General features: G+C 41.8%; 3 protein-coding genes across 3 annotated transcripts; 2 read left to right on the top strand and 1 right to left on the bottom strand.

The window, feature by feature from the left end:
* Positions 1 to 2,740: 2,740 nt before the first annotated feature.
* On the top strand, positions 2,741 to 9,280 carry s100v2 (S100 calcium binding protein V2). Its single transcript, XM_080787478.1, has 3 exons — positions 2,741 to 2,893; positions 5,233 to 5,364; positions 8,106 to 9,280. The coding sequence occupies exons 1-3, from the start codon at positions 2,885 to 2,887 to the stop codon at positions 8,274 to 8,276; spliced, it is 312 nt and encodes a 103-aa protein (XP_080643604.1). The 5' UTR covers positions 2,741 to 2,884; the 3' UTR covers positions 8,277 to 9,280.
* A 1,347-nt stretch (positions 9,281 to 10,627) lies between these two features.
* Positions 10,628 to 14,052, bottom strand: LOC308331742 (uncharacterized protein; the record flags this gene model as incomplete). The annotated part of the gene is made up of 4 exons (XM_080787232.1): positions 13,973 to 14,052; positions 13,184 to 13,223; positions 12,884 to 12,982; positions 10,628 to 12,275 (listed from the first exon to the last, which is right to left on the bottom strand). Exons 1-4 carry the CDS (start codon positions 13,998 to 14,000, stop codon positions 10,628 to 10,630), a joined length of 1,815 nt encoding a protein of 604 aa, XP_080643358.1. The 5' UTR covers positions 14,001 to 14,052.
* Positions 14,053 to 18,822: 4,770 nt separating this feature from the next.
* thap7 (THAP domain containing 7) lies at positions 18,823 to 26,832 on the top strand. The gene is made up of 8 exons (XM_080787231.1): positions 18,823 to 18,850; positions 19,867 to 19,946; positions 20,304 to 20,441; positions 21,237 to 21,317; positions 22,788 to 22,954; positions 23,386 to 23,543; positions 24,535 to 24,724; positions 25,442 to 26,832. Exons 2-8 carry the CDS (start codon positions 19,867 to 19,869, stop codon positions 26,401 to 26,403), a joined length of 1,776 nt encoding a protein of 591 aa, XP_080643357.1. The 5' UTR covers positions 18,823 to 18,850; the 3' UTR covers positions 26,404 to 26,832.
* The last annotated feature ends 136 nt before the right edge of the window (positions 26,833 to 26,968 follow it).

The following is a 26,968-nucleotide window of genomic DNA, read 5'->3' as shown; positions in this document are numbered from 1 at the left end:
GTATTGTCATTCCTAAGTAAGTGATGAAGGGTTGAGGACTGCTGGGTTATTTTCTGTGTTTCAGTAGACTGCTGGGATCTTTTCTGTGTTTCAGTTAAACTGTAGGTAGTTCAACTTCTTAGTAAACTGTTTTCACGCACAAACTAGGCTTTTGTAGAAGTTTTGTACTTCGTACTTTGTACTGAAAAGGTTAGACCTTATGGGTCCATTTGGACAATGGGTTTTAGTACATAGGTGTGAGATTTTGATAAATGCACTATAGGTCACATGTATTGAATTAAAATGATTATGTAAAAAAACGTCATTTTGGCTCAAACCGTTTTCAAATGGTTCCACCTAACAACCTGTACACTGGAAGCACTGAAAATTGAGATAAGACGAGTTGACACATCATTTAAAACTATTGATTATTTAAGTGGAGGAACAAGGAACAGTATAGTGTATAGATGATAACATTGATTATTGAGGCACATCTGAACTATGAATAATAGAATAGAATAGTAGTGTAGAAAGATACGGTCAAGCTGTTTCATATTATGTGTATGTAGGTCAGGTCTACATACAAGGCATTTTATTTTGTTCAGTTTCCTTACAGCAGCAAAAATACCAAAAAACAACCTCGTGACAATGACAAGGTGGAAGACGTGTCGTGTAACTCTCATAATCCGATCCCACACAATTGATTTGATCCTGCTGGGTGTGGTCTCTCCGTGTGTGTGTGTGTGTGTCTGTGTGTCTGTCTGTCTGTCTGTCTGTCTGTCTGTGTGTGGGGGTTCTGGCACCCTTTTGTTAAACACTATTCATCCTAATGACACATGAAGCCTGCAATCCACTACTTGTTAATACTATCTACTCTGTATGGTAACTATATGTGTAGTTTATTTTAATACAATACAACTAGTCTAGTACACATGCAGTGTCTGGTAGATCGGACACATGGATAGTAGTACTGCCTGAAGCACATAAGCAAGTAGGCCTAATGATTGCCTCTTCTTCTTGAGCCACCAATACCAGAACAATAACTTGTGTTGCTGGCATCTAGGTGGTGGGTCGTTGGATGAGCAATATAAACTCTCAAATCTTACCTGGGTGAGGTATTGAAGACAAAAGTTGCGTATTGCACCATTAATACATAATCCCACCTCTGGGTCTCAACTTGTTTTACTCTCAGGGTTGAGTCTGTTTAACCCTCCTAGGTGGTGTGTGTGTGCGAGGGTGTTTTATTTATTTACTTTATTTTTTATAATAGTACCTATTTGTTTTTTATTATCTATTGATTTAATTTGTACATTGTATTGACATTGGGGGACACATTTTGACAGGAAAAAAGAAATGTTAGGCGACCGAAATAGACGTAGACCCTAACCCTATGCATTATTAGGCTTTATTTGAAATGGTGATGTGAGGTTGATGGGGGCTAAAATATTCATATATTCTCAGTTCATTGTGCATATAGTGAAGTAAGCACAGTGATACCATGGTGACTCAGTACACCAGTTAGTAGTTTTGGCACTGGGCAGGTGCCAAATCAAGCTGGAAAGGAAAATTAACATCAATGAAGCTTACCAACATACTGAAGCACAATGTACTCTAAAAAGATGGCTATATATTGAAACCATTGTTACGTTTTCCCTGTCAGTTGATCAACACCAGCAGATAACCAGCCAAAATCATCACTGTGTTCTGAGTCTCAACACAACCATATATTGTGATATTTTACAGCACTGTGTACATCCGTACATTGACAAGCTTTATGTTGATGCTGATCCTTTTCAGGCAGCACTTGGCACCTGCCCATGCCCACACAGAGCCAAAACTACTAGTAATTGGTGTACTGACCATGGTATTGCTGTGCTTAACTGACCAGCCAACTGGCCTGACCTGAACCCCACAGAGAATCTAGGTTGTATTGTCAAGAGGAAGATGTGAGACATGAGACTCGGCAATACAAATTATTTTTTGGCTGTTATCAAACAAACACCTCAACAGCTAGCTCGCCTAGTCCATGCCACGCACCATTGATTAAATAATTTGTTCAAAAGTAGCCCAGACATACATTAATATACTTTTCAGATGGTCGACATTTCTCGTTTAAAAAAATCATTTTTTTAGTGGTCTCGTAAAATATTATAATTTGTTGAGATAGGATTTTCATGAGCTGTACGCCATAATCATCGAGAAAAAAACAAAAAAGTTTTAAATACTTCACTTTATGCACACGGAAGAAAATGAACTTCTACACAATATTCTAATATTGTATATTCTAATTCAGTCACAGTCAGTCTGTCTGTCTGTCTGCCCTGATAGTAGGCCTAATGTGAAACTAACAAAATAAACTTCCGTGACGTGTGGTCTTGTTTTTCCTTCGTGCACTTTGCCCAATTGTGTAAGCTTCACATTGTTTTATTACAGCCACTCCTGCCTGTTTTTTTATTTTTATATTAATGTTCGTCATCATCGGCACAGGAGGGGTTTAACGTCTACTACAGTATAATGAGAGCGTCCTATAAACTTACAGAGAGTTATTGTGTAAAATAAAGGAGTTCCAAGCATTTGTGTTAAAATGCTTCCCAGATGTGGAGGTCGGACATGCAGAGTGGATTTCTTGCAGCTTTCCCATGGAACGCTCCCAAAAGAACAGATCTACAAGCTATCACACACCGCGAAATGAGGCGTTGTTAGCATGCAGATCTGTTCTTTTTTGCAAACGACACCGTGGTACGGCGGAGCACAAAACTTTAGAGGGAGGATTTTTGGGATTCTTGCCAGACCAGTGTGTGAGTCACAAAACTATGGTAGGGCCGAGGAGAGAAAGAGTTACTGTTTAACAAACGTTGGAGAAAGAAGGATTGATCCATTTGTAACGGCAAAACGCATCAGCAACATGGCACAGGTGAGCGCAATTTTGCACTATAATCTTAAAAATATATATATATATAATCCTATTCCCAATTATTTACTGTAAAGATCACGCTTATAGAATGTGTAGACGTGGGCGTTATGAGTGTTACAGAATACACTACAGTCATTTCTAACCTTTCCCTCTTATTTTCTTTCTTTTCCCCCCTCAATCTTTTCATTTTTACGCGTGGTTTTCACCGCGAGAGGAACTTGTGCAACGTTATTTATGGCAGATTCTCTTCAAACTTATTTTTTTCACAACGCATATAGGTACACTGAGTGACACAGTAATCCAGACAAGGACCTATATAGCCCCAGTATGTTCCCTCTGAGCGTAGGGAAAGGACACATATGGGGCTAGGTCGGGACCTACATAGTAGGCTACAGTAGACGGGTCATAATTTTATTTTAGACAAATAAGGGACGCTAAGCAGGAGGAGAATGACATTATCCAACTAGACAGAGGACACTTTTATGACAAGACGTGAGAGTGAGAGACTGTAACTTGTGTTGAGTAACTTGAGTTGTTGTGTCACTGCTGGGAGTGGGAGTCTGTCCCTCCCCCCTCCCTCATGACAGTCTGTCCCACAGTCTGTGGGACAGACTGTCATGAGGGAGGGGGGAGGGACACGGGGATCAAGTCCTGTGACGCTCACACAGGTGACATATAACTGTAGACATACAGTAGGCTATCTGTAGGCCAGGGTATTGGCTTGTGACTCAACCGTTTTAGTTTCAACTTTCAAGGTGTTTCAATTTGTCTCAGTGGAACCCAATCTGAACACGTCTATTGTTATACATTTTGGTCTGACGTGGTCCTGACTCCTGTCATTTGGACGGTCCACAATTCCTCAACTATCTATGCAGCCTGTAGGCCGAAAATCTCGACATTCTTGTACATTATCTAGGCTACTTGAACATGTGATTATGGTGAAGATTAGCTAGCAATCATTTGGCATGACCCTGGACAAATGCAAGGGAACTGGACACTTTTGCAAAGTGGAACGGAGGAGATGGAACAAAGTGGGCCCTGTGCAAATCTGTAACTTTACCAATGATCTATATCAGAGCTGGTGTTTTGTTTTTGTACTACAAAGTAGGATTTATGTGAAGCCTATTTGCTAATAATACACTTCAACATAGGTTAGGTTTTAGGGTTAGCATTGTTTGGTATGCAACACATATCTGGAACAAACTCCCAACAGAGAAAACTGCAGGTCTGTGGTTCTTTTAACCATCAGGTGACTTTATTCCCATCCATGTGTTACACTAAATATCTTCACCAATAGCCGATCTATAAGCTCACAACTCATCGCAATGTGACTCATTGAATGAGTTTTGCACTGAATGTGAATGCTCTTGAGTTTTGAGTAAAGAACTTTTGTTGAAAGAACATAAAGTGATTTACCTTTCAACCTGCCTATCTGGTATTGTTCCTGAGATTAGAGAAACACCTTGAATTTGTTTTTAAAATGTGGGTGAATCGGTTAGCCAAGATGTGAGTCAACCATGACTTGAACATCGGAGCCCAGGTTGCAGATATGTGGAAACATTCAAACTATGTGCTTTAAGCCAAAACGGATGTGACTCGAGAGCAAAGAAATGCTGCTCACTGGGACATAATGAAAACACAATGTGAGGTGACTGGTACAAAGGTCTGTTTAACTGTAAGGAATGGACACTTTCAGGTCATCCTCTATGGGTCCACTTGACACTCTCAGGGTTTTGTGCTCGAGCAGGACGCACAGGAAAAGGATACCAATTAAATCCTTTTGGATTTGAATGATTCCGGTTCATTAACGATTCTCTCTTAATGTACAATTCCTTAACAGATGGATAGATCTATTGATTCCACGAGGGAAATTCAGTTGTCATAGCAGCACCGCAGTATGAGACACAGGACAAATACCGAGAGATATATGTACGATCTAAATTTCAAGAATAACAAAATATGAAATAAGAGGGAGTAAATGGGTACTAACATACAGTGATTAGAAGTAAGGTACCAAAATACAAAGAGGAGATTCAGGGTCTTACTTGTCCCTCTGTCTACTCAGTGTCTACACATAACCAGTTGACCACAACATTTTTCTTCTTTTTTCAATTACCAGTCTACAAGCTCACAACACTTTTCTTTTTCTTTCTTCTTTTAAATGATTAATTTCGGTATATTATGACGAGCCCAAATCTTAAACACCTGGGATAAAGTGGTTAAAATGAAGAAGCTGCTGAAATGATTGTGATGTAGTTGGTGGTCACTGTGAATTAGAGTGCTGTCTAAATGACTAAAATGTGAGCATAACCCCTCTCTCCCCTGCTCCAATCCCACAGTGCTCTGAGCTGGAGAACGCCATCAAAACATTGGTCACACAGTTCCATTCGGCTGCCGGTGACAACAGTCCCACGCTGAAGACGGATGAGTTCAAAGGGCTTCTGTCCTCTCAGCTGCCCAACCTGACAAAGGTAGTGTACTTAACATGTATATCGTTGCTGTCGGACAGAAACCTCTTATCTCCATATTTTAAGTTGTGTTTTGTTTATAAATTAACGCCCTACTCATACTGCAACTACAACGTCACACAAAAGTAGCACAGCACAGCTTTGTGTGTCTGTCTGTCCGTTTGTCCGTGAAGTCATGTTGTAGACATCATCAGACGTCATCATTGTGATGAAAGGCTCACCTAAGTTCACAAAAGTGTGATTTCTTTAGAGTCTCTAGCCCCTCCTATATACAGCTTTTGTCAATATTTGCCATTGACAATGAAAGGAGAAATTATGTCAAATGTCTGCCAAATATGACCTAAATCTTGTCCCCACACTATTTGCTTTTTACAATTTGTCCACCAAATATGATTTTTGTGGCAACAGAAACATTAAATGCCATTGACAATTGATGTACGATGACAAGAGCGCCCCTCACTTCACACGGGTGTGTTTTTTTAAATACTGTATATCCTGAAAATAACAGTTTTGGACATATGTCCACCTGACAGATACGATATAATATACAGTATGATGCTCAACAAATTGTGACAGATAATTGTCTGTGACTAGCTAATGCCAGTCAGGAAAAACAAAAAACAAACAAATTGATGGTGGAATTATGGCCATGAAAAGCAAGATAACAGACTAAGGCAATTTACCTCTTCATGGCAACATTCATATTTCCTGGTAAGTGCTGTCAATGGCGCTGTGCGTTCTCAAGTGCATTTCCATCTCGTGCCACGGTGCACACAGAAAATTGCTGATCTACCAGCTCACAACGAGTGCAGCTAAGTATAATAAAGTTTTAATAGAGTCACTTCCACATTCTGAAACCTCCGTCAAAGTTGACTTGCCTTGCCAAATAGAGTACAGCCACATTGGTCATGACTGAATCTGATTATTCTGACTCAGTACACTGCCTCTGAACAATTCCATTGTTGTATGTCAGCCGGATGCCCCCAGCGGGCTGGACCCATTTCAATTGAAGTGGGTGAAACATAAGGCCATCTCTGCTAATAGCTGCCACATATTATTATTGCAATTCTTGCAATACATATGGCGCAGATGACAAAGCTCATTTTTCAAAATTTTGCTAGTTCTCAAGCCGTTAGTATTAGCCTGGGCAAGAACTATTGCTTAAAGGAGTCTATCCAAAAGTACAGGAATACAGGAAGTTCCAGTAAGGCGGGACAACATGTACTTCCTGTATTTCTGGTTATACATTTTCAGCAGCAGTTTTTTCCAGGCTTTATCTCCTCATGAGATGGAGATGAAACTGGGAACGATGTTACTTTGCATAGACATGAAGTAGTACGGTACATTTTGAATGCAATGGCTGTCACCCGGGCTGCGGGAATTTATATATATAATAGCAGGTGCTCTCCACACGCAAGTTATATGAACAAACTGACACAGGCAATTAACTAGGATAAGGCGCCGATACTGTGATACAGCATATTTATTAGGCCTAGTAATAGAAATCCGTCTTGAACATATAAATAAAATGAATGCAGAATCGCCACGCAGGCTATGGCACAGAAACCCATTAGGGAAAGAAATGGCATATTACACACAGTGTATGACAGTATCAAGGCGCCGATTATCAAAATATTAATTATAAAAGCCTATATATTATTATTATTATTTGTCACTGATCACAGAGCCAAGACACGTTCCTTGAATCTTTGTACCTTCCCCATACTAGCGTCGACTCCTCACCCCACCCAAACAAAAAGGATACACCGCCAGAAACATGCACAGACCCACCAGACTGCATGAATGACTCTCTCTCTCTCTCTCTCTCTCTCTCTCTCTCTCTCTCTCTCTCTCTCTCTCTCTCTCTCTCTCTCTCTCTCTCTGCATGCATAAACACAACCACACCCTTGTGTGAAATGGGCCTGTTTGAGCAGTTTTCCACATGTCACTGCTGGTTAACATTCTGACAAACTCACGTTAAAGGTGCAATCTGGGACTTATTCATTTTATAAATTATACCGTATAAAGAAAAGAAAGGGAAATAAAAAAGACCAGGGTCTAAATGTTAGTTGGGAGACCACCTCTAAGCCCTGCAGACGACATACTGTGATGTAAGAACAGCGAATAATAACCTTCCGTGGATTTTGGCTCATTTTGAGCAGAAAAAGGAGTAATAAGTGTGCGTGCACGTCGGATCCGTGTGTAGGCTGTCTAACACATTTGAGTAAAAAATTTAATATATATTAATATATATAATTATTATTTAATTACTGGATTAAATGACATTAAAGAAAGACAGATTTGTATGTTCTGGAACTTCTGGCACAGATGGAATTTGGTTAAAATAACATGCTGTTCTTTAAAATATCAATCATTTGGTTTTGACTATGTTTGTTTTAGGAAGGAGTTGGCAATACTAGAAGCAAGCAGTGTCTATCCACATTGGAGCTACACCGTTTCCATGATTCCATTTGAAGTTTTTCAATAATTTTGCATTCATGATGCAATCAATACAAGAATATTACTACGGTCGATGCTTATTGGTCAGTTCAATTTGAGGTGGTATTAACCACTTCCAACCTGGTGTCCCTAAGGCTTTTCCATAATCTACAAACTCACAAATCGCCAAATTGCGACTTGTATACTTGTTGATCTACTATTCTCGCATTTCATCATAATCATATATGAGAAAGTATAAATCAGGGTTTAAGTTGTTTATGTTTTCTCTCTGATTGTTCCTATAGGGTGCCGGCTCGGAGCAAGGCCTGACAGATATCCTTCAGAAGATGGGCGTGTCTGATGGCGAGGGAATCTCCTTCAAGCATTTCTGGGATTTGATCCAGTCTCTAGCCATCGGCCAGCACGGTCTGCTTAGTGCGGAGAAGGTTTCCAAATGCACCTGCATAATGATGTGAGGAACACCACACCGTCGAGCACAGACGAGGCCAACTCCACAACTATTCCAAAACACACTACGATGCACTTTGAGAGTGCGCTAATCCTTCGGTGTACTGACAAACACATTTAACCACTTGAACCCCAGCGTTAGAGGGCAGCCATAGCTAAATGGGTAGAGAACCTGGGAAGCAGGAGGTCTCCGGTTTGATTCCCCGCCGCAGCAATGTGCAGTGGTGTCTCTGAACAAGACTCTTCACCCCCCCCCCCTGCGCTCAAGTCTGACCACTTGGGCAGCATTCAGCTGGGTGAAGCTGAAAAACAAAATGTCCTAGTGGCATCAAGTACTGTAGGTCTAATTATTAGTTCGCCAAACAAAGCAGATCTACAAGCTTACAATGCTTTGCACGAGAATACAAGTACAGTTGCGATCCCGGTCCATTTTTATTAAGTATAGATGGTTCAAGTGCTTAAATGAGATCAATTTGCTTAAATATCTGTTTGGATTTAATATGATTTAACAGGTAATGCTGCAATCCTTAACGTTCTAACGCGGGTCCCCCAAGCGAACACGAATGTCCAAATGCCAGTTGAGCTATAAGGGTAAGCCTGTTTGGGCAGAAGATGAATTGCAGGTTGAACTTAATGCAATACCACTTGTCAACCAGTAGGTGTCCTTCCTCACCACAGGATGTTATAGAAGAGCAGCTAAATGTGTTAGTTATGAGTTATGGATTGCAGCTCCAATTTGTCTTATTGTATGGTAGCTACATTAACGCTATTATATGCAGTTTACAGTATTTTTTATTTACATTTTATAAAAAAAATCCTGAAAATTCCTAAAACATGTCACAGACTTGTAAAACGTTTGGGACAGTAACTATACTAGTATCTGCATTAGATTGCTTCATCATCATTATTTTTGCCAGTGCCCCCCCCCTGCAGTTACTATATTTATATTTTATAATTATCTGTATTCTGGCCTATGCAAACGCAATAAATAATAGAAATGTGTTTTTCCGAATTCAGTTTGGTGGTCTATGATTTATCCTTAAACGACAGTAATTGTAAAAACTGTATATCATAAGAAACAGTAGCCTACTTTGTGAACCTTTACCATGCAAATGTTTTGCGGTCTGTTATCAAACTGCACTTATCAGTGGGAGCGCATTTTCATTCTTCTAGTCATGACTGTCATGTCAGTGATTTGCATAGTGTGCTTGCCTGCTTGGGAGTTAAACCAGAAGTAAAACAAACCGCCTGCGGTTTCCAAGGGGCCAGTGAGCCTCTCCAACGTTGAAGCACTGGGCCCTAGTGGTAAGAGGAGGGACTGCAGGCGGACCCGTGGAAGTATGACGAGGAAACCCCGTGCAGCTGGGCTTTAACGTTTGCACTTCCGCATTTTGGGCACCAGTTCAGTCTCTATCCTTCTTTATACTCTATGGCGGTTTCCGAGGATAAACCAGAACAGACCATATACCAGTTCAACCACTTTCAACCTGTGGTCCCTATTTCAGGCATATCATTCTACTAGCCCACAGTGTGTTGGTGAAAACCATAATTTTATCAGTTGCAAGGATTTAAACCGTAAACATAATGAAAAAGATTAATTATGTTATGTTCATTGTGACTGTGAGGTATATTTTAACCAGGAGAGTGCGTTCTCTCCAACGCATAAAGACTCAAAATACGGGGAAGTTCTGAAGCAGCAGACAGATGAAGTGGCGCAGGCAGGCAGAGAGATGTTCTCGGAGGTCGGTTTTATTTGCAGAGTACAGAATACAGCAGAGGACAAGTAGGAGCCTGGCTGACCACCGTGGTGGCCAGCCCAACTGAACACCATCCTTACATTGAGTCAGAATATGGTACATGCACAAAGGCTGAGGGACAGGCAGTTATTTTGGCCAGGTTCATCCTGGAAGGCCTGCTGAGACCCTAGCCTAGGTGTCATGACATATGTGTAAGCAGATGGTCAACAACTGAAATCATCTATAGAAAGAACATGAAGCTTGCACTTAACTTAGACTGTCCCATAAATGTGAAATAATAAATATGAAATGCAAAGCTCATAAGATAAATGGTGCATCAGTTATTCCAGCAATTAAGCAGTTACCGGTAATCAAGACAGTAGTTAAGTAATTAGTCAAGTAATTATCATCATAATAATAATTCATCTTCTGATTCAATCTGAGAATGAATGGAAACTAAAATTGTGCCCTCATATTAAAGCTCACACATTTGGAGATCCCAGAGTCCTTCTGGCCCAAAGTATAGTTAAGAGTCAAATTGCAGACAAAATCAAGACCAAAACAATCAACATGTGGTCTTGAGACAGGACTCAAGAAGAGGCCAGTCTGGAGTACAGTACGTACTAGTAGTATGTGTAAGACTGACCAAGGGAGAAGGTGCACCCTCGTTTAAGCCTCTTCCCCTCAACTGTACCTCGAAAGTACTCAAGATAAGAAGAGAACACGTACTTATTCATGACCTTGACCCTACCGAAGATGTCCAGCTCTATGTCCAGCTCTGTCTGCAGGTCATGGTCAATGTCACCCATCACTGTCTTGGACTTGGCGTAGAGGGCGTCTTCCTTGGCCACTATTTGATCCAACCAGGCCACTTTGTCTGATTGCACCTCCTCTGCACTGTCCACCGTGCATCCGTAGAATCCTCGTCTGTCGCGTTGGGGCCAGGGGTCTTTCGCCATCATGGGATGGTCGTCTCCCATGAAGGCTGAGCAGATGGAGCTATCCTTGCCTCTGGAGCGGCCCACTTCGCATGCAATGACGCTCATGAGGAAGAGGGAGAAGGTGCGGAAGTTGCGCACGGATGCTGTAAACACCGCCGCCATGAAGTAGTGACCCCAGCGTTCACAGTTATAAGTGCATTGCCGCAGCTGGAACGTCTGCCGACAGAAGTCGTTGAACTTCGATGCCTTCAGGCCCTGTCTCAGGTCGGCGAGGGAGGTCAGGTTCTTCTGGTCTTGGAAGTTGTCAAGGAAATGCTCAACCGCATCATCGGGGCTCATGAACTTCCCGGCCAGAAAGACAGAGAAGGTTTTCTTTTGCACCTTATAAATGCTGTCGTTCAAAACGTAGTACAGGTCAGAATCACTTTCCTCTCTCGCGTTGTACCGGATCTCCACAAGTAGATCTTGAATGTTAGTGAGATGTTTGAACGTTACTCTCTCCTGTGGCTCTAAGAGCCAAATGGGCTGTTTCTGGTGATCTTCTGGAGCATATTCAGGAGCTCGTCTGTGTTCACTCTGCTCAAAGAACAAGCTCCAGGTGAGCCCCTCCAGACAGTCCATGGATTTATACTTTTTGCGCAGTTCAGCAGGTACAAACATCTGAGGGTGTGTCGGCCATTCCAATTCATTATAGTACAATGTTTTTCCTTGGTATCCCAGAACCGCTTGTCCTCTACGACAGGGTCCCACCATTGTTAACAGGTTGCCCCGTCTACTAAGTTCCGCAGTGACTCGACTGCAGCTGTCATTGTACTTCCAGACGACGTCATCCTTTGTCAGGATGTCACCGTCACTCCTGACAGAGATCGTTGAACTGTACAGGTGCAGCCTCGTGTGCACGTCGAATGATCTGAGGGTCTGTAGCAGGTGCATCGCAAAACTGATCTCTTTTCCTAGATCGCAACCGATGAGCCTCACAGAGTCTAGACGCCCATATTCACTCTTTATGGCCAACACGGCCGTGGCGAGGTCCTCCGGTACGTAACCGCCTAGCTTACACGTTCCATCGGCGCCACTGCTTCCATGACCAACCAATGAGATGTGCCTATGTCTATTTGGATGGGAGATGGCCCCAGTGAGAACATGCAGTGCCCCCTTGTGGTATGTTAGTAAAGTTGATAAACCAGGATGCCTTTCAAAGAGGGACATGGCCGCCTCGATCACCACACTGTCATTCTCCATGATCACTATGTAATGATGGTCATGTGTAGGTGGAACCTCACACAGCGTCACATTTTGATTGGAGGACGCAATGCTTCCCTTAGATGATCTGTCAAGATGGTTGAATCTATAAAATTGTGAAGGATTTAGAATGAATAAATTGCATGATTTAGCACAGAAATGCGCTGACACTGAAATGAGATAAAGGCAGGGCAATTGATTTTTTCCCCCTCCTGTTCACTAGCTGGAGAGACAGGGAGACTCCTGCTACTGAACAAACACTCTAAGCAACTACTTCTATGAGAATATAAAGCTATTTTACACATATTTTAACAAAAATATAATTTTAATACCCTACCTTTAAGCCTGACTTAATTATCGTGAGATGTGCTCCAGAAATTGCTGACCTACAAAGCTACAAGCTCACTCATTGCGAGCTTGTAGATTCGCTATTTTTTTTGTTGAATGTATGTTGCAAAGTCAGTCAACAGACTCAACACATAAATGGTATGATTTGCACAGAAAAGTATTGCCACTGAAATGAGTCAGAATTATAATTTGTCATGATTTGGGCATGAATGATGAATGAGAATTATTTTGGACTCACATTTAAATAAATTGACACTGAGCAAGCAGCTACTTTAATTTTCATGTAATTTGGATATAATTATTAATTGTGTTGGGAAACTAGATTACACAAATACACAACAACAGGACCTGTTGCTTTCCACTGGATCAGGGGTACAAACAGCATCACCAGAATTCCATCGGGTTGGAAGAATGTCACCCTCTGGTGGACGGATTTCACGATGTGGCCTGTACATGTACAGAAGTAAGTTACAGGGGACAATATCAGACAGATTAAGAATGGTGATGAATTTGATGATCACTTATAATGATCAGATTGAACATGTCCCATGAGCTTTATTAAATGGGATGCTGCTGACATAGGCTACATTTGCTTTTCAATTCTATCATACAAGAAAAACAACAGTGCAACAACAGCAGATATCTCACCAATGTCCTATGTCCAGATTCTGGGTACCGGTACTCCAACCTAGAATTAGAAACACTGTGAATGTTCAGTACACAATCTACCACAAATCTAGTTAATATATTTTTTTAATTTTCATTATTAGTTTTTATTTTTGAACACAGAATACAGAAACCTATCATCAGCCATGTAGAACCTGGAACTTAAACACACACCATACACATTGGCACATAGGCCTATGCCACTTTGAATATCAAATGTATACCCATGTACAGTAGCACACAGAACCTACAAGCATCTTAATGTACTGTGACCTTTTATGACCTATGGCTTTTTGTGAACTGTTAATATTCAATCAATCAATCAATCAATCATGTTGCTGCTATTGTTGCTTCAAGGCTAAGGAGACCAACCAAACAAGATAGGCTTACATCTCTTTTTTTGTTTATTTTTAATTTTCACTTATATCCTCTTCTTTTTTCTTTTTTTGGAGAACAAACTAAGATTATAATTAGGCCTATAGCGTCCAGCATAGCTATGACAATGTCAACACAGTGCAGATTCAACTGAAATGATGATGTTTCACATACGTCTGACTCTAAATTTAAAATTTGCAAGTTATGCCATTAACCACATCCCCCAGGGATAGAAGCTATATGCTCCAACGCAATTTCCCCTCAACACCAAATCCATAAATAACAAAAGAATCTACAAGCTCAGCTCAGAATCTTTGGACACATTATAATCCCTGAATAGCGTTACTAGGTTTCATGTGATTAAATCATAAATAAAAAGTAAAATAAAGTTCTTACCTGCATTGCAGGTAACTGCATTAACCATTATTATGGGGTCCAGAGACAGATGAAAAGTTACAAAGAGATAAAAGTGAAAAGTCTGCATGGCAACAGAAGGATGATGTAGCCTATAAAGTAAACGATGGGAACAGCAAGTAGAGAGCCTGCACCGTGCTCATGTCTCACTGTGCTTTTATGACAGGCCATATTTAACTAGATAAGATGGACAATGACACGTTTATTTAACATGAGAGCATAGTAGTATAGTAGACAAGACACTTGATGAATGCTGCCAAAAGTCTGTTCAGTATTTCAGGCATACTATATGCCCTCTTATACTCTTATATTAAGCAGACTACATTACATTTGATTTAATGTAGGCTATAAGAAACGAAGTTATATAATGATATGAATAATAATAATATAATATAATAATAATGAATGAATAATAATGATAATATTTTGTAATGCATCTTTAGAATTTAGACGACAGGTTGACATCAGTACAATAACTAGTAAGAAGTAAAGCAGCGAATAAACAACTGACAGATGGTTAAACAACACACTCATTAATAATAAATAAACTGCTGGCAGATAGAATGATACGTGATATAAATGAAAAGTGCATTCATTTGAAAAGATAAGTTTCAGTTCTCATTGATTGATTGAATAATTTATTAACAGTTTAGCAAAGGTCATGAGGAGATTATCTATGTTTCAGAGTCAGACCAGTTTCGGTTTTTTTCATCTTAAAAAAAAAAACATAAATATACTAATTTATGCCTTTCATAAATGTATATTACGGTAGTAGATGAAAAGCCTTTATTTACTATTCAGCACTCATACCCGGTCTAAAGCCCGCCTGCTGTATCGGGTCATTTAACAGTCTATGATGGAGACAAGTTACGTATCCGTTGTAGACCGGATCTGCAACAACTGAATAGACACCAGTCCCTGCATGAACAGAGGTTCCTTCCTGGCTCGTCCTGTTGGGGGCGGTAGTGCACCGAAGAGGCGGAGCCAAAGCCAGGCATTAGCATTAGGCTCCGTCTTATGAGCAGTTTTAGAACTTCCGGTCTGAGAGCTAGCAGATTTAAGACATCCGGTTGCTTTCAGAATAAAATAAGGTTATTTAATTCGTTAATTAAATAATTTTTACATTACATTATTAGTATTATTATTACATTACAGTTATTGTAAAGACACACATTATGTTTCTGTGTAAAAATAAGTAATTAAATAACATAAAAAAGTTATCTAAATGGATAAATGCTATTCACTGGAGTGCATGGACTTTATAAAGTGGACACTGGACAAAAGACGGCTCCGCGAGGCAACTATCTGGACATACCCACGCGTCCGGGGAGATGTCCTCTACCACCCCACAGTCTCCGCTAAGCGGGAGAGGTGTAAAATTCAGAGCAGCAGAGCTTCTATTGGGGTCAACACTCAAAAAAGTGCCGTTTCCAGACACAGAATGGACACTGGACAAAGAGGCCTCCGCGAGGCAACTATCTGGACATACCCACGCGTCCGGGGAGATGTCCTCTACCACCCCACAGTCTCCGCTAAGCGGGAGAGGTGTAAAAATCAGAGCAGCAGAGCTTCTACTGGGGTCAATGCAAAAAAAATTACCGTTTCCGGACCCAGACTGGACACTGGACAAAGAGGCCTCCGCGAGGCAACTATCTGGACATACCCACGCGTCCGGGGAGATGTCCTCTACCACCCCACAGTCTCCGCTAAGCGGGAGAGGTGTAAAATTCAGAGCAGCAGACCTTCTATTGGGGTCAACACTCAAAAAAGTGCCGTTTCCAGACCCAGAATGGACACTGGACAAAGAGGCCTCCGCGAGGCAACTATCTGGACATACCCACGCGTCCGGGGAGATGTCCTCTACCACACCCCAGTCTCCGCTAAGCGGGAGAGGTGTAAAATTCAGAGCAGCAGACCTTCTATTGGGGTCAATACTCAAAAAAGTGCCGTTTCCAGACCCAGAATGGACACTGGACAAAGAGGCCTCCGCGAGGCAACTATCTGGACATACCCACGCGTTCAGGGAGATGTCCTGTACCACACCCCAGTCTCCGCTAAGCGGGAGAGGTGTAAAATTCACAGCAGCAGAGCTTCTAATGGGGTCAATGCAAAAAAAATTACCGTTTCCGGACCCAGACTGGACACTGGACAAAAGACGGCTCCGCGAGGCAACTATCTGGACATACCCACGCGTCCGGGGAGATGTCCTCTACCACCCCACAGTCTCCGCTAAGCGGGAGAGGTGTAAAATTCAGAGCAGCAGAGCTTCTACTGGGGTCAATGCAAAAAAAAATACCGTTTCCGGACCCAGACTGGACACTGGACAAAAGACGGCTCCGCGAGGCAACTATCTGGACATACCCACGCGTCCGGGGAGATGTCCTCTACCACCCCACAGTCTCCGCTAAGCGGGAGAGGTGTAAAATTCAGAGCAGCAGAGCTTCTATTGGGGTCAACACTCAAAAAAGTGCCGTTTCCAGACACAGAATGGACACTGGACAAAGAGGCCTCCGCGAGGCAACTATCTGGACACACCCACGCGTTCAGGGAGATGTCCTGTACCACACCCCAGTCTCCGCTAAGCGGGAGAGGTGTAAAATTCACAGCAGCAGAGCTTCTAATGGGGTCAATGCAAAAAAAATTACCGTTTCCGGACCCAGACTGGACACTGGACAAAAGACGGCTCCGCGAGGCAACTATCTGGACATACCCACGCGTCCGGGGAGATGTCCTCTACCACCCCACAGTCTCCGCTAAGCGGGAGAGGTGTAAAATTCAGAGCAGCAGAGCTTCTACTGGGGTCAATGCAAAAAAAAATACCGTTTCCGGACCCAGACTGGACACTGGACAAAAGACGGCTCCGCGAGGCAACTATCTGGACATACCCACGCGTCCGGGGAGATGTCCTCTACCACCCCACAGTCTCCGCTAAGCGGGAGAGGTGTAAAATTCAGAGCAGCAGAGCTTCTATTGGGGTCAACACTCAAAAAAGTGCCGTTTCCAGACACAGAATGGACACTGGACAAAGAGGCCTCCGCGAGGCAACTATCTGGACACACCCACGCGTTCAGGGAGATGTCCTGTACCACACCCCAGTCTCCGCTAAGCGGGAGAGGTGTAAAATTCAAACAAATATGAACGGGACTAGACTAGAAAGCCAAAAACCAAAGAAGCCAATGTGTGTGTGAAAATACATTAGTTGAATACCTTTAAAGCAAGCACCTTTTACCTTAAGTATACTTAGTACACTTTTATAAACTGCTTTTTGGTAAGGGCTTGGATGTTGTTCTAATGGATTCAGTCCTGAACAAGAACTGGTTAATGTATTTGGTCCACTGCAAAAATACTTAGCCTTACAGTATTTTGCAATTCATGGTAGAGGTATGGCTATCACATTTAGATATGAGAGTTATGACAGTTGCCCTCATTTCATAACACAAACTGATACTAGTAGCTGTGGTCTGTACACTTGTTTATTTTCCAAAGCTTTATTTATCAAATCTGTGACTACTAAACTATTAAAGTAGCTTCTCAGTCCTCTCCCGCTTAGCGGAGACTGTGGGGTGGTAGAGGACATCTCCCCGGACGCGTGGGTATGTCCAGATAGTTGCCTCGCGGAGGCCTCTTTGTCCAGTGTCCATTCTGGGTCTGGAAACGGCACTTTTTTGAGTGTTGACCCCAATAGAAGGTCTGCTGCTCTGAATTTTACACCTCTCCCGCTTAGCGGAGACTGTGGGGTGGTAGAGGACATCTCCCCGGACGCGTGGGTATGTCCAGATAGTTGCCTCGCGGAGCCGTCTTTTGTCCAGTGTCCAGTCTGGGTCCGGAAACGGTACATTTTTTTGCATTGACCCCATTAGAAGCTCTGCTGCTGTGAATTTTACACCTCTCCCGCTTAGCGGAGACTCGGGTGTGGTACAGGACATCTCCCTGAACGCGTGGGTGTGTCCAGATAGTTGCCTCGCGGAGGCCTCTTTGTCCAGTGTCCATTCTGTGTCTGGAAACGGCACTTTTTTGAGTGTTGACCCCAATAGAAGCTCTGCTGCTCTGAATTTTACACCTCTCCCGCTTAGCGGAGACTGTGGGGTGGTAGAGGACATCTCCCCGGACGCGTGGGTATGTCCAGATAGTTGCCTCGCGGAGCCGTCTTTTGTCCAGTGTCCAGTCTGGGTCCGGAAACGGTATTTTTTTTTGCATTGACCCCAGTAGAAGCTCTGCTGCTCTGAATTTTACACCTCTCCCGCTTAGCGGAGACTGTGGGGTGGTAGAGGACATCTCCCCGGACGCGTGGGTATGTCCAGATAGTTGCCTCGCGGAGCCGTCTTTTGTCCAGTGTCCAGTCTGGGTCCGGAAACGGTTTTTTTTTTTGCATTGACCCCAGTAGAAGCTCTGCTGCTCTGAATTTTACACCTCTCCCGCTTAGCGGAGACTGTGGGGTGGTAGAGGACATCTCCCCGGACGCGTGGGTATGTCCAGATAGTTGCCTCGCGGAGCCGTCTTTTGTCCAGTGTCCACTTTATAAAGTCCATGCACTCCAGTGATGAGCATTTATGCATTTAGATGACTTTATTATTACTATTATTATTATTTAATTACTTATTTTTACACAGAAACATAATGTGTGTCTTCTAGCATCATATAGCATCATTTAAATGCTTAATTTGTAGTTTTAATGTGCAAATGAAACTTTTTTTTCATACTCTAGAGGGTACTCTTATTTTGAAGAGATCGTCCACCGGAAGTCTTAAATCTGTTCATTAGATCTGTTCACTAGACGCTGCCTTAGCATTACAGGCATACAGGAGGAAAGGAAAGGAAGGACAGAGCCGCCATTTTCGTGAGGTCGAACGTGCAAAAAAGGTGATATTGAACGCTTTATTTGTGCATCTGTAAAGTAATTGGACGGTATTTTTTTAAGTAGGATTGAGAGTGTTTTCATTTCGTACAGAGAGTGTGTTGAAATAGCCAGACATTATCTCTGTAGAATAAATAGGATAACAGACCTCTCTGCTTTTTCTTTTTTTCCCCTTTTTTCTTTTTTCCCCTAAATATCGGTTCGTCGTACTTCGTCGTACCACGGTGTCTCTCGCCGAAAAAGGAACAGATCTACAAGCTATCAACGCGACACGTTGTTAGCTAGTGGATCTGTTCTTGTTTTAATACTTATATTTACTCTTTATGGTGGCTTTGGAACTGTTTGCCTTTTAACTTGCATGGGTTGAGACAACCATAATAATTAATAACTTAAATCGTGCAGAAATCGACGTCATTCCCATCCCATTGGGGCTGAAAGAAGGTTTTGTTATTGTTTACCTCTTTTACCACCACCTACAGCCTGAAGGAGGTGGTTACTAAACATTTACTAAAGTATTAAAGTCAAATTGTATTATTATTTTGTTTTGTCGTTGGGTTCCCAGCTAGATTGTATGAAAAGTAACTAGTAACTAGAGCTGTCAAATAAATGTAGTGAGTACAAAGTATTTTTCCCACTCAAGTAAAATGCAATTTCCTTTTACAAGTTTACTCAAGTACTGTATTTGTTATTTTCCATCACTGGTTATAGAAGACAAGATATCCGTATTGGTTAATGGGCCTACTGGGGTTTGGCACATGAGACACATGGTTTGACACATTATTCTACAGAGTTCTCTGAGCACATAGGGCTCAGGGAACCCCAGGGGTCCTTGATTGATTGGGGGAATTGTAAAGGTTGAGAATAATCAATCATGTCATGATTCTCTGGCCCTTTCTGACCTGTCAGAGTTGTAGTTATTTGTGTGATGTGATCCATGTAAATAATGCAAGTGCATTGCAGTGTTGGCGAGCATTAGCTCCTTTCTACTGGCGTGTCATCGTCACTCTGTCACTTTTTGCAGATGCCCAGACACTGCTCGGCAGGAGGCTGTAAGTCACGTGACACCAGGGAGAGTCGCAAGGCTGGCATCACCTTCCACAAGTGAGACCCACCTCCTCACAGTCACAACAATGGCAACATTAATGTTTAACCATTTGTGGTGCACTTTATAAAAATAATATTGTTCTGAAAACACAGAGGCCAACCGGGTGGAAGTGTATATGCTTCTAGGATCAGCGGGAATGTAAACTTAAAAAGGAAGTGGTGATCTGAGTGCTCCAAAAATGTGAAGGAGAGGAAGTAAAGTTATTAAAGTTTTTTTCAACCAGTTAAGGTCTTTATCAGCTCTCCCCTGACAAAAGTTTTAAAAGCGTATTCTGTAGCCGTCATGTCAGCTTTGATGTGTTGAATGACTTTTGGTTCAGTCTTTTGTGCCATATGTGTCACTCTTGTGTTCAGGTTACCGAAGGGAACAGTGAGAAGGAACCTATGGATCAATCAGTCCCATCGGGATGGCCTCTGGGAACCACAGACTGACTTTGTCTATTTCTGCTCCAAACACTTTACCCCAGAAAGCTTTGAGCTCATTGGATACAGGTAAAAGATAACTCTAGTAGGCATGTAGACAGTTAATCGAACTAATCAATGTTTTCCATTCTAAAAGATTCTAAACTAATCAATTTAATGAAATGATCAAATACTGGATAAGCAAGTGAATTTAGAAGTGTTGAAATTCTGAATCAGCTTTATTGTCACATCACAGAAGAAACAAAGTGGAAATTGAAATTCATTTTTGTGCATAGTTCCCATCGTATCATTATTTTTGTGCATAGTTCCCATCGTATCATTATTTTTGTGCATAGTTCCCATCGTATCATTATTTTTGTGCATAGTTCCCATCGTATCATTATTTTTGTGCTTAGTTCCCATCGTATCATTATTTTTGTGCATAGTTCCCATCGTATCATTATTTTTGTGCATAGTTCCCATCGTATCATTATTTTTGTGCTTAGTTCCCATCGTATCATTATTTTTGTGCATAGTTCCCATCGTATCATTATTTTTGTGCATAGTTCCCATCGTATCATTATTTTTGTGCATAGTTCCCATCGTATCATTATTTTTGTGCTTAGTTCCCATCGTATCATTATTTTTGTGCATAGTTCCCATCGTATCATTATTTTCCATAGAAGAAAGAAAGGGAAGAAGAAGAGTGGGGGACGAGGGGGGAAAGGAGATCAAACAAGAAAAACTAAATAATAAAGATAATAAATATCTACATATACAGTATCTACTATTAAAACAAAACAAAAAACGCAAAGAGAGTAAGAGACAAAAACTCAAACACTTAATTTTAAGTTATATTTTACCTTTTCATTGGTTTCTATATAGTGGGATCCGAAGAATCAGAGAAGATGCATATCCAACTCTGTTTGAAGTTACTCCAGAGATCAAACGTAAAGGAAGACCCAGGTAAGTTAAACTGATCTACAAACAAGCATTCTCTAATGATTACCTGAACTTGAAAGCTTGCAAAAACACAAAGTGTGTAATTGAGTAGTCTATTTGAAGTGTCCATGGTAAAACATTTTTGTTCAACTCTCCTTTTTATTTTGAGAAACCAATAACCTTCTATTCTGAACTTCAATGTCATATGGCATATGACACAAGACATATGCGATGCGAAGTTTTACAGGATTTTTGTCAAACAAAAGTGATCTTCTGTGTCTCAGGAAAATGTAAATTAACGGCAAAAAAGTCACTAACAATGAAGATCATCAATTCAAGAGCAAAAAGTTTAATTTTGGTGCCTTTTGAATGAAATGAAAAATGTAGTTGTAGTTTGAAATTTGGTTGTACCACTTATGTTTACTAATGCCTAGACCTGGAATATAAAAAAAAAAAAAAAAAAAACATTAAAACTGGTTGCCCCACTCTGCTAGTTATTAATCAGAATTTAGTTTTTGGTAAATACTTATATACATACCCTGTCGCCACAAACCTGGATAGCAGGGTCTTGTATTAATTCTAGAAAAACACAAAGTAATGGTGTTTATGTTCTCTCATACAGCAGCAACAATGGTGCTAAAAGAAGGTTTGCTTTAAGAATGATCTGGGTCTTGTATCATTGATACTGTTGAAGAAACCGACAATGAGAGACCTTTAGAGGTGGTCTATGACAGGCCAGTAGTAAAAATGCATCTTTTACCAAAAGTTACAGCCAGGTGCGAGAGGCCAGCAATGAAGTCCAGAAACGATAGAAAAAGCCTCACACATTGGTAAAAACTCATTGAGGCTCTTAGGATGCAAACATATATTATTGCGAACGCAGTGAGCACTTACTATGAGACCTAGCAGATCATGTCTGTCTGTCTGTGTGTCTGTGTGTCTGTCTGTCTGTCCCGCTATCCAAATATGGAGTGTGTTGCATCAGCAATCACTCAGCTCCATATATGGGCACAAAAGGGGCCAAGTCCACTCAGCTCCATATATGGGCACAAAAGGGGCCAGGTCCACATATACAGTAACAGCGGGAAAGACACACACACAGACAGACAGACATGATCTGCAGGGTCTCAGCTGCGTTCGCTTCCCGCGTTTGCGCGTCTTACTGGTTTAATTACAAAAGTGGAAAGAGTGACATAGTGAGAAAAGGTGACACAAGGAGTGACCGTTTCGGTCCTCAGACCATCATCAAAATTGAATGCATGTTGCCCATATTGGCTATGAGTAGGCCGTCAGTCCATTGGAAACATCAGAAACATATTGTTTACACTGAAGTTTGCCTCATGCAGTGTCCATTTAACACTGTGAATCCCCTCACATCATGACACAGCCACACAGCCATGTTTACATTACATCACAAAACCATTTGATTTAAAAAGCATAGTGTATCTAATTCTCGGTGTGATATACTTTTTAATATAATTTTGTATTGTCTAGGAAGCAGAAAGCAGAGCCTACCAGCCAGGAGGGCAGTCGAGAAGAAACTGAAGAGGCTCAAACCGACAAAGGAGAAGAAGCTCACAATGTGCCATCAACAAATGGATCAAAACACGACCAAGCTGTGGATGTGGAGACAGATCCAAAAACAACATCCTCTTCTCAAGGTAAGGTTGGGCAAAAAATATATTTCAAAACCGACATTTAACCAGTACATCCTAATAACCAAGAAACAAGTTGTATTTGTAATCATTTCCCCCCTTTTATCAATCATTCTAATTTGTCACAAAAACATTCAAATAGATTTTCTATAATCAATGAAATAGATTACTCTGATTTCCATCTTATATTATACTTCATTGTACAATGTTGACATGGAAAGAATTGTGAATATAGCCAAGCTACAAGATCAACTTGTACATTTAAAAATGTTGTTCATTAAAACTCTTCCATCGCCACTAGGGGGCGCAAAAAGTCCCTGACTGCCAGTTTCTATACATTTTTTAAATATATTTTTATTTTTATATTTTTCTAAAAATGGCAGACATTGAGTAGTAATCGTGGCAAAAGTTAAAAAAATTCGTCCAACCCCATGCAGGTCCAGCAGAAGAGGCTGAGGGCTCCTCCCAACAGCAGGGCAGTGTGTCACCCTCCTCTCCTCGCCCCGTGTCTCCATCACGCTACATGAGGCGGCTGCCCCCTCCCCCGGGATTCCACCTGCCCAAGGAGCACAACTACGCTCAGCTCTGCCCCCTGGTGGGTGGATAAGGCCTATCACAATTATTAGTACATACTCCCTCAATGGCAATTATTGTTTTAGATAATCTCAATAGGCTCTATGCACATGTTGGGAAGAAATTGGGCCCCTTTCTTAGTTCCATCACAGGTGTTACCAATTATTCTAATGAAGGCTTAAGGCTCTGTTCCATTTAGTGCAGCACACTGGTTCTTAAAGCTTTTAATTTCATGGACACCCATAACTCTGAGAGTGTACAAATGGATTGTTTGCACACTCTCATAGTTATACATCCGTAGACCCTTCAAGTAACCATGATGGTCCCAGACCCCACTTTGAGATCGACTGGTGTAGCTGACAGCCTGGGCACACTTGAACTTCCATGCGCGGCCAAAGGAAGCTATGTTTTGTAAAAAAAAACAGAAATGATGCAAAACACAGCTTCTTCTGTCCGCACATGGAATCTAAAGTGTGCTCAGACCCAGAGTGTTTCCAGCAGTGACCAGCACAATAGCAGCACCCTGACTCTTTGACCACAATGGAACACAAGTTACACAACCTTAATTAGCATAATTGGTAAGACATGTGAAGGATGTAAGGAAGAAGCCCACTTTCTTTCCAATATGGCTGCTGTGCTTAGAGCCTATTATATTTGCATAATCAAATCGTTTCCATTCATCTATGAATTAATCTGTTGGAAAATAGTGAAAATATCCTGTCTTTAGCATAAGATTAGTAAATATATGGCCTGTTTTGGTATTATTATTATTATTATTATTATTATTGGTACCGGTCATAGTCTTTTCTTTGTATATTTCAGTTGGAGGCTTTGTATTTGTTATTTGTCATATGCCTTGTGCAAATTGTGTTTACAAGGCATAAAAGGCAAACGGAAATGCATTTATTTACATAATCAATGTTCAATGCCAAGAACACATTGTCAATCACACTTTTTATATGGCAAATGAATCGTCACCTGGCTATAATTTCCTGATTGTGACTAACAACCAGGTGTGGAGACGGCGGTACGACCGGGCCATCGACTGCTTGGAGAAGGCCCTGCGGCAGCTGAACGCCGCCAGGCGACGGGAGAACCGACTGCGAGGTTCCCTCCTGAGGCTGCGGGAGAAACGCCTCAAACACACCCTGCTTCTGTCCAGAGACAAACCCAGAGGCAGGGGGGGAAGGATGCCTGGCAGAGGTGGGTCTGTCGCAGTTATGACATAATAGGTTATTATGCACAGCAGCCATTTTGGAAAGGCCATCTTCTTACTTCCGGGACCTTTCTCCCTACTTCCTTCCGTTTCCGATGATTCTAATTAAGGTTCTGGATGGACCGCCATAACTCTGAGTGTACAAATGGAACCAAATGGACCCTTACAGGTCAATTTGGTTCCTTTGTACACTCAGAGTTACACACCCATAAGGGGCCATCTCAACCCACTCAAAGACACTTTGAGATCTACTTGTGTAGCAGGGAGTTTCCAGTGAGCAGCACCCTGACACTGTTTGACCAGAATGGAACAGAGCCTTAATTAGTATCATCGGTAACACCTGTGTAGTAGGCTAGTAGGGAAGGAGCCCGGAAGTAGGAAGAGTTATTCTGTGTGCATATTGTCCTACCGCAGCTCAGAATCAAGTGAGTTGTGATTGTTTTGTTAAATAAGTATGACATCTCTCTATAATCTGATAGTATTCGGTTTATTCAGTAACATGGTTCTCCTTGTCAGTCCAGCTCTTTATTAAAAGAAAATGAAATTCAGGTAGGGATACCAATTTTATCCAGTCAGGAGCTTTAACATATTTTACCAAAAAACAGTTTGAACAAAAGCAAAATCACTTACACCACCTTTAGTTCATCAATTGCAATGATGTGTATGACAACTAATGATCAAATAACATTTCATGATCCTGACAGCCCTATTCAGAGGAGAGGCAGAGGAAAGACTTTCTTCACCGACAAACCCAGATGAGAATGACACGGATGCAGAGACTGAGGATAATGGCCTGTTCGTGGGGGAACTCGGGGAAGCTGTAGACTTGGCAGGCTGGATTCCCACAACAGACACGAAACAAGGGTCTGAGGAGGGGGGGTACTGCTTTTACTGTGGGAGAGGTCGAGAGGACAGCGGAGGTCACGTGGTACAGAGAGGTTCTAAGATGAGCAGAGACGGACAAATATCTCAGGTTAATAAGAGAGGCGCAGAGTGTGACAAACGCGTTTCCAAAGGGTTGGAGAGAAAATTCCAAAAGAAGCTAGTGACCGAGAGTGAAGCAGAAGATGACGTCTGCCGTCACCCTTGCTTCGCAGCCAGTAAGTCCGAAGACTTTCAGGTAGTCGTGATCGAAAGTCCTCTCGGAAAAAGCAGCAGCTCACAGCTACCCGCTCTGCAGCAAACCCAAGTTCACGTCGACCTGCAGCAGATGATGTCAGCAGGGGGTGATCACTTACAGCCCGGCCCAAGTTCTCATGGCATGCTCCTTGCAGAGTCGAGCGCAGGCGGCGTTGAACACGTCAGTTGGATAGAGGGCTGGATAGAGAGAAGCACAGAGGGACAGCTGCTTCTGATACCTGTCCCCGATGACAACAGGATAGTCAATTTGGTCCAGACAGAGGATGCAGATGACGACATGCAGACTATGGAAGCTATTGAATTCCCATTTCAAAACGACCGGAGGCTGATGGCAGAGGGCGACGAGGGACAGTGTTCAGAGAATATTTCAAGAGATGTGAGAGTGGCAATGGCCTCTGATAACGCTCAGGCCAGTCATCAGTGTTTGTCAGGCACTACTGTGGTTATGAGGGAAGATGTTAAGGAGAAACTTAAGGAACATCTGGAAGGATTTCAGCTTCAGTTGAGCAATGAGTTTATTGACTGAAAAAAGAAGAAGATTACGCCATTATTTTATTAAGAACACATTTATGTGTTATAAGACATTAGCCAACTGGAACTGAATAAAACAGATGTGGATTATCATACGCTTTATACCCAATTGGCTGTCGTGTTAAGTGGGCCCTGGTGAGAAACAAAGATTATCGATAGTTGCAGCTCTACACTCGACTAGTGTGTGTGTGTGTGTGTGTGTGTGTGTGTGTGCGTGTGTGTGTGTGTGTGTGTGTGTGTGCGTGGTTTTGTTTGGCTTGACAACAGCAGGTACTAAAAATCTTTGACATCTGCAAAAATGCTTTTGCCTTTTGTTTGTAACAGTGCCTAAGCAGTGCCACCCCCATGGGTCCTTGAGGGGGTTCCAGGGGGTCCCATATAGTTCATGTAGCATTGAAATCAGTTCAACCCTATATCAATGCCTATATCAATGGCTATTTAAAAATAGCTGATTGGCTATTAAGAAAAAATATATATATGGGGGGGAGAGAGTAAAATATTTACTGATGGGATCCGGCCAATTACATTAATTTGGAGGGTCTCTGGCCTAATGATCATTT

This window comes from Protomyctophum bolini (genome assembly GCF_963924005.1).
Source record: "Protomyctophum bolini genome assembly, chromosome: 17".
In the NCBI taxonomy this organism is placed as follows: Eukaryota; Metazoa; Chordata; class Actinopteri; order Myctophiformes; family Myctophidae; genus Protomyctophum; species Protomyctophum bolini.
This window is presented reverse-complemented; position numbering and strand designations above follow the sequence as displayed.